The 8,246-nt window shown below is 36.8% G+C and overlaps 2 protein-coding genes across 2 annotated transcripts; one reads left to right on the top strand and one right to left on the bottom strand.

Annotated features, from left to right (window-relative positions):
* On the bottom strand, positions 1 to 1,338 carry LOC106302906. The gene has a single exon (XM_013739304.1). The coding sequence runs from the start codon at positions 1,336 to 1,338 to the stop codon at positions 1 to 3; it is 1,338 nt and encodes a 445-aa protein (XP_013594758.1).
* A 4,919-nt stretch (positions 1,339 to 6,257) lies between these two features.
* On the top strand, positions 6,258 to 7,279 carry LOC106304709 (transcription factor HEC1-like). The gene has a single exon (XM_013741105.1). It carries the CDS (start codon positions 6,374 to 6,376, stop codon positions 7,028 to 7,030), a length of 657 nt encoding a protein of 218 aa, XP_013596559.1. The 5' UTR covers positions 6,258 to 6,373; the 3' UTR covers positions 7,031 to 7,279.
* The last annotated feature ends 967 nt before the right edge of the window (positions 7,280 to 8,246 follow it).

Here is an 8,246-nt window from a genome sequence, read left to right as displayed (position 1 = left end):
CTAAGAACCATCTTTCTTGGGGATTAGTAATGCCGGCACAGCACAAGGAGATAAACTCTCACGAAGGAAACCCTTGGCGACGAGTTCTTCTACCTGTCTTCGTAGTTCCTCATGCTCGGTTGGGCTCATACGGTAATGTGATCGGTTAGGAAGGGCAGCGTCAGGGAGGAGGTCGATACGATGTTGGATGTCCCAGAGAAGAGGCAGTCCCTCGGGGAGATCATTTGGAAAGACATCAGCGAAGTCGGAAAGAATGCTCGCAAAGGCCGCCGGAACCTCTATTTTGGGTGTGGCTGACGTAGGTTTGGTTATTACTGTGAGAACCAGGCCGGCTTTGAGCATCTCTGAAACAAATAGAGTTTTGCGAAGAAATAACATCGGCTTTGTAGTGTTATTGGCGGGTGTTTGATTAGCAAGAGTCGGTGTCAGAGGAGATGGTTTGAGGATGAACTTTCTATTCTCGAAAGTGAAGCTGTATGTGTTGAGAAAGCCATCGTGAATAATGTGATGATCAAATTCCCAAGGTCTCCCGAGAAGTAAGTGGCAAGCATCCATAGGGGCGACGTCGCAATAAACCTTATCTTTGTAAGAAGTGCCTACGGAGAACGACACTACGGCGCGCCGAGTCACAACAAGATCATGGTTCAGTTGGAGCCACGAGAGCTTGTATGGAGATGGGTGGGGTTCATCCTGAAGTTGTAATTTCGCGACTGCCTCCTCCGCTATGACGTTCTCACAGCTCCCAGAGTCGATTACAGAGGAGCAGACTCGTCCATTGATTGTGCAACGCGACTGAAATAGTCTGTTACGTTGTGGGAAATGTTCTTCGGCTTTAGGAGTGAAAAATGACCGGCGAGCTACGAGAAGTCGACCCGAATCGGGGAAAAGTTCTTCAGCTTCTTCGTCAGGGTCGAGTGGTTCCTCGTCATAGATAGGGTCATTATCCTGTTGTACTTCTTCGATAAGTAATCCTTTGCGCGTACGATGTGGACAAGCGGACCGACGATGTCCTGCTTCTCCGCAAGAGTAACAATGCAATCCGCCGGGACGAACCTGTTGGTTATTGTTAATAGGTACAATGGCAGTTTCTGTTTTTGAAGTTGCGTCGTTGATGGTTGTTGGTGGGGTTGATGTAGGCTGTTTGTTTTGCTGCGACGTGGACCAAGATTGAGAACCAGTTCGATTCTGGTTCTCTATCGTGAGGGCCTGCTGATGCGCTTCTGAGATCGATTGTGGATGAAACAAGTTAAGAGTGTGCTGGATTTGTTGGGGAAGTCCTCCCACAAAACGCATTGTTAGTTGTTCTTCGGTGTCGCGAATTTCCACACGGTTGATCATCTTGAAAAATTATGTGGCGTAATTGTCGATGGATCGAGCTCCTTGCCGAAGATTCTGGAATTTCTGAAATATCAGTTGGTCATAGTTATACGGCAGAATTTTTTTTTGCATCTCTCGTTTAAGCTTATCCCATGTAGTAATCTTTGTTTTGCCCAATCGTGCTCTTGTCGTCTTTACTTGTGACCACTAGGCAGCTGCGCGGTCACGGAAGCGTATGGCGGCTAGGGGTACACAACGATTCAATGAAATTTCTTTAAACTCGAGAATTTCTTCTATTGTTACAAACAAATCCAATAATTCCTCAGCGTTCGTTGAACCATTGAATACTGGAAGCTCAAGCTTGAAACTCGATTTCCATGATGACTCGATAGCATCTTCCTCGGAATCGGAGTTATTGTTGACGTGGCGTCGAGGGCGTTGTTGTTGTTGTGGTTTTCGAAGAGGAGCGAATGGATTCTCGTCGTTTTCGTCGGAGTTATCATGGACAGAGATCTGGTCGTTGCGGCGGGGAAGTGCAGGTGCGGCTTGTCGTGCGCTGAAGGCAGCGACGGCGGTAGCTAGGTCTGCAATCTGTTGCTGGAGCTCATTAACAGATTGTTGAGTAGCCGGGATATCATCGTCATCAGCGTATTGTTGAGCACGAGTCTTACGAACCATTGTAGCGGGGTGGGAAGGATTTGGAGCGTAGCAGAGCTCTGATACCAACCTGGCGCAGCGTACGAATGAGTGAACGGTCGATCTAAGAATTTAGGGTTCTTCGAGACCTGTTCTTGGATCGATCAAGAGTTTCTTTCAATAGCTTCTTGAGACCAACTTTATGTTTGATGAATTGAATCAAATCGAACAAGAGATAAAAGCAAAGCTATTCTTATTAAAATCAAAATGTGTTAAACAAAGAAGACAAAGCTTTGTTTATATATCCATCCGTTTGGACAAACCCCATAAGGATAAGGATATTATAAACCGTCTTTCTTATGAAATAAAGAAAAGTCCAAAACTAAAATAGGAAATAAAACGAAATCCTAAAAAAGAAACATATTTGAACTGGTCGTTATGTTGGCGCCACCATCGTAGATGCGGCTGCATCTTGTAGGTAAGGTGAAAAAGGGATGAATTGATTTATTGATTGTGAGAGTGGAAGCAGTGAAAGTCATCGTTGCGTATGATTTTGCATGCTTTGGTGTCAACACAATAGGGTAAAACCAAGGTCGAAGCACTGGCTTTGCTTGCTTGTTTTTATCTAATCATGGGGAAGAAGGAACCATCCAACAAAAAAAAAACAGTTACATTAATTAAATAAATCAAAACAAAACTAGTCTTAAATGTGATTGTGTACAAATAAAGCAAGACAGAACTTGAAAGAACAGTGATAGCTTGTGCTGACTTTTTGGACTTCTGTATTTTTAAGGTAAGACTACTACTTAAATCAGTTAAGATTCTGTTTCTTGCTACTGTTCTTGTAGTTTATTATTCCATCGATATTACTAATTAATTACAGAGAGGAATTTAAATACTACAACAACTAATTTAATCCACCTAAAATTTCACTCCTACTTATGCCATATCAAATATTATACAGTTGATCAAAAATTATGGATCCCTAGAGTAGGCCTGGGCATCCGGGTCTTCGGGTCGGGTTCGGGTCGGGTATTATCGAATCCGGGTCTTTCGGGTCCTAGCAATTTAGACCCATATAGGTATCTATAACTTTTCGGATCGGTTCCGGGTTGGGTTCGGGTCGGTTCGGGTATTTAGGATCCGAAATAGACCCGAAATACCTGAACTGGACCCGAAAACTCTAAAAATACCCCAAAAACCGCAAAAAATACACACAAATTTATCCAAAATCAGACCCGAAAACCCAAAACATACCCGAATTTTACCCGAATACCCAAATTATATTTTCTAAAAATCTAAAAGTTCACCCAAAACCTACAATTATACCCGAAAATCCAAACCTGAAACTTTTAAAAAAATTCAAAATACCAAAAAATACTCAATCACCCAAATATACCTAGTATATACAATTATTTGCGGGTACTTCGGATACCCGAACGGGTCTCGGGTAGGACCCGGACCCGAACCGAGACCCGCAGGTCCAAAAAAAGAAGACCCAATAGGTACTTAGCATGGACCCGGACCCGAACCTGTATTTTCGGGTCGGTTCCGGTTCAGGTCTTCGGGTCCGGATAAAATGCCCAGGCCTACCCTAGAGGATAAAACATATATGAAAAATAAAAGACTTTCTCCAATGTATTTTGCTATTTTCACCTCTAAAATAGAAAAAAAATCTATTTATAGATGGAATATGCTATAATCTATCTTTCTAAAATAACAATTTTTAAATATAGAGCAGAAAATAGAAGAATGCTAAGAAATAAAGGTGGATTAGAGTAGTTTCACCTTTAAGAGGTGTTATTGGTTTATATATTTTGATTGATTTAGAAATTCATGTAGTATTTATAAATCCAAGTAAAATATGCAGATTTTTAAATCATAGAACCAATAACACTAGATTTAGTTCGAATTTTCAAATCCATTAAAATACAACAACCAATAACCCACACTTAAATGCTACTCCCTTCATTTCAAAATATATGATGTTTTAGAGAGTTTTTGAAGTTTCAAAATAGATGATGTTTTATATTTCAATATATTTTTTAACTTTATCAAAAACAGTGTAATCAATCATATTTTGTAGTTTATCTTGTGATTAGTTAAATAATTTTTAATTTATATTTTAATAATATTTTTTAGATTAAAAAACAAGTTTCGTAATAGTTGTGTTCCTTCATAAAACTTCATGTGTTTTGAAACAGGAGGACTATTATAGAGGTAAAAATACCAATGAATTAGAAATACTCTAAAATTGCTAATATTGCGGTTTTCGAAGTTTTAATTTATTTTCTTCCCTCCTTGCTGGGAATGATATCGGCTTGTCAGTTGCACCAGACGATGATTCTTTATTTTCGATTTTATCATAACTAGAATTATTTGGTTAAAGAAGCAATTTGCTGAAGAAAAACAGAAACAAAGGGTTGACAATTTTCATATAAATTAATTGAAAAGTATGCGAGAAGAAAAACTCACTGCGGTTAACCAACAAAAGCATCCAATATGCGTTTCTTAAGAGAAAGAAAGGATAAAATAAAGTTAAAAAATAATTTAAGTCGTTCTCTGATCAGCTTTGAGGAGCGTGCCATACGCTAAAGATCGATGTCAATTGCGCTCCGATTAATCATCAACCATTTTCTTCGCAAGTATGAATGTATTAATTTTACCAGCAAACTTTACAAAGATAAAATATTGCTCCCTGGATTCTGACATATCCCTTGTGGATGTGAGGGTATTGTATAACGAAATGATAATAAATGATAATACTCTCTCTAGTATTGTTTTTTTTTACCAGCTAGTCCCTCCGTTTTTTTATATTTTACGTTTTAGAGGAATTTTTTTATTCCAAATTGTTTGGCATTTTTAATTTCTAGATGACCAATGATATTATAGTTTCTATTTTATTATTAATTAAATTGTGGTTAGGTAAACAATTAATGATGTTTTTGTTTAGAAAATTAAATGTGTTTTAATCTATGTGCACAATTTTAAAACGTATAAAAAAACGGAGGGAATATCATTTTTCTTGAATCATAGAACATGTTATTTTTAATACTTAATACATCGACATCAGTGGATGATCATAAGAATCAATGACTCTTTCACACACACAAATATAGAGATAAAAAGGGAGAATGGTGTAAATGTATAATGAATTAATGATAAATTGATAATGGTCGAGAATGGAATTCCCGTTGGTTATGCTGGTGGTGGTGGGAGTGGTTCATGCACCTCGTTTAATTAATTTGTCACGTAACCAAAGCCAGTGGATGTAGAACACGTGTATGAAGAAACATGATCCTGACGGTCAATCTGAGATCTAAGATCTTATAGTCAATCATGTGGCGAGGATCGACGGCTAAAAAATGTAACGATCTTCTATTAGTTACTAGTATTACTTGTGTTCCAAAAAAAAAAAAGTTACTAGTATTACTTTCTTTGCCTTTTCCTTTTTGGTCCATGCAAGACAAGTTACACGATAATTACCTACTTATAGTAACTCCTACATGTACTGATGTACTCACGCTTTTCCATAGACTCTTACCAACCGAAAACTATATTTTTGACCTAATAGCTTGTTGATAAATGCATAATGATTTATTTTACAAAATATTTGGGAACTATAGTATTATTTAGATGATCAAGTTTAACGATAAGGAATCAAATCCACCATATTAATATATTCGTTCCCTTGCTAGTTGTTACATGCGTACTCCTCTTATATACATAACACGGTATGCAAAAATAAACGATGGTTGAAGCAATAATATTGATTTTTTTCTCTGTGGTTAATTAGGATCCTGACCGTAACCAAGTTGCTTTGGTCTAGTGGTATAGGAGCTCCAGCTGGAGTACCCGTCCCTGGGTTCGAGTCTTGGCCACTGCGGAATTTACATGTGGGCTGCAGCACCTGAGACCGAAGACCGTTACACGGTGAGCCACATGGTGACGCCCTGGCAGCGTCCATGCTCACTTCGGTCTCTATCTGGACCATTTCGGTGGGGTTAGCAAAAAAAAAAAAGATCCTGACCGTGTTCATAGGTTTATAAAACCCTTCTTCACATCAGTAAGTTCGGTTGAATGCATGTTGGAATTTGGAATTTGCACTAAGATAAGAAGACAGATTTGAATATTTAATTTAATATGTACATCATATACATGTATAAACAGAGTTAAAAATGAAGAATTTCCTTAGATTTATAAATATGTTGTATAAGTTAAAGAAGGGGATGGGCCACAAGTTGCTATATAAGTCCTTCCACTTCTTGAAATATTACTTGAGTTCTGATTGGGCAGTAGTACCATTGCCATTTCTCACGCATACCAATTAGGCTAATACCAATCATCTAAAAAAATCCCAAATTTTCATTTTTGTAAGCTTTTCTCGGTTTCTCTCCATACCGATTTCAACAGCTTCTCTATGGACTCTGACATAATGAACATGATGATGCAACAAATAGAGAAGCTTCCTGAGTTTTGTAACACAAATCCCTCTCTCATCGATCACAACAACAACACTAACCCTTTTCTGCTCAACTCAAACCATAACCACTCTGACTCAATGACTCCCGAACCCGGATTACTCACTAACCCTTCTTCTCTCTCTCCCAACACAATTTACTCTTCCGTTTTGCACGAAAAAAGAAGCACTAGTAGCAACACCAATAGCACGAACATGGAAGCGATGCGAGAGATGATCTATCGAATTGCCGTGATGCAACCGATACATATCGACCCCCAGGCCGTAAAGCCACCTAAGAGGAGGAACGTCAGAATCTCTAAAGATCCACAGAGTGTGGCTGCTCGTCACCGAAGGGAGAGGATAAGCGAGAGGATTCGGATTTTGCAACGTCTTGTTCCTGGTGGGACCAAGATGGATACAGCTTCGATGCTCGACGAAGCTATTCATTATGTGAAGTTTCTAAAGAAGCAAGTGCAGACGCTGGAGCAACAAGCGGTGGATACTAGCGGCGGTGGAATGACGGCAGCGGTAAGTGGTGGTGGTGGAGTGATTATGAAAGGTTGTGGAGCAATGGGGACTCATCAGATGGTGGGCAATGCACAGATTCTCAGATGATGATTGATTATTTTTAATTTTACTATTATTATATTGATATCCGATAAAGAAAGTAAAATGATTCTAGGTAGGGTGAAGTTAACTTAATAAAATGGAACCATAAGAGTCTTTTAACTTTTTCCTGTTTAGATTATGTGTGTGTGTCTGTGATGGACTGATGGTTTTAATGTCAGACTCTCCATGGTTTTGGAGTGAGTTCTAAATTAGGAACTACTATGATCGTATCTCTGTTAATGGAATAATTTGGGAAATAACTTTAAGGGTTAATGATATATTGTTTTCAGATTCAGGCTTGCGTGTGACCTCTAAATCGCTGTTTTCAACGTGCTAAATCTCTGTATTCATCTTGTTTATTAAATTTCGATGCTCATATCATGAACTGGGTTCTGGTTAAACTAAAAAGGAAACATTCCTTCTCACTAGAGGTTCATCATGTTTTATTTCATACAAGATACGAGCCCGTTGCAACGCAACGGGTTTTGTGTGATGTTTTAATTTAATAAAAACTATAAAATAATAAATAATTTTATTATAGTTTTATGATTGTTTTTTGCATATGTTGTTTGAGATTTATTTTATAATAAAAACTCATTTTTACACATAAGTTTAAGTTAATATTTGTATTTTATAGTCATGGTACATAGATGAATTGTTATAAACTTTGTACTTAGGATTAGATAAAATACTATATATCTAAACGTTTAAACTGAATACAACCCGAAATAAGAAATTGAATGAAAAGTAAAAAGAAATGAAAGTCAAATACATCAATCGAGTCAATGACAACATTATACATGTTCTTATGTACTAATTTAATATTTTATTAAATAAATATTTTAAATTTTATTTTGCTAGGATTTAAAAAAAAAGGAAACATTCTATTTTATAAATCTCCTTTTTATTTACAATTAAAAAAATAAAAAAAAATATTAAATACTCTTTTACAATTGTGTTTAAGATTTTAGAAAAGGAAATTACTCTCATATAACCTATTACAATTATCTTCTCTTTAGAATTTCATAAAAAATAAGTTGCTATTAAATAATTTTTTTAGTTATTAATAAATAATTTTAAAATTACTAAATTTACAATTCGTATAAATATTAATTTTACACTTCTCTTGTTAATTAAATAATTTTTTCAAATTTTCTTGTTAACTAAATATTTTTTACTATCATGTTTATCATTAATTTTTATAAGTACAAATTACTATTAA

The sequence above is a fragment of the Brassica oleracea genome, chromosome C7 (genome assembly GCF_000695525.1).
Source record: "Brassica oleracea var. oleracea cultivar TO1000 chromosome C7, BOL, whole genome shotgun sequence".
Taxonomy (NCBI): Eukaryota; Viridiplantae; Streptophyta; class Magnoliopsida; order Brassicales; family Brassicaceae; genus Brassica; species Brassica oleracea.
Note: the sequence above shows the minus strand (reverse complement) of the source record. Positions and strands in the feature narration are given on the sequence as shown.

Coding starts and splice junctions, on each gene's coding strand:
- LOC106302906 (XM_013739304.1), bottom strand. CDS start 1,338: ATGATCAACCGTGTGGAAATTCGCGACACCGAAGAACAACTAACAATG.
- LOC106304709 (XM_013741105.1), top strand. CDS start 6,374: ATGGACTCTGACATAATGAACATGATGATGCAACAAATAGAGAAGCTT.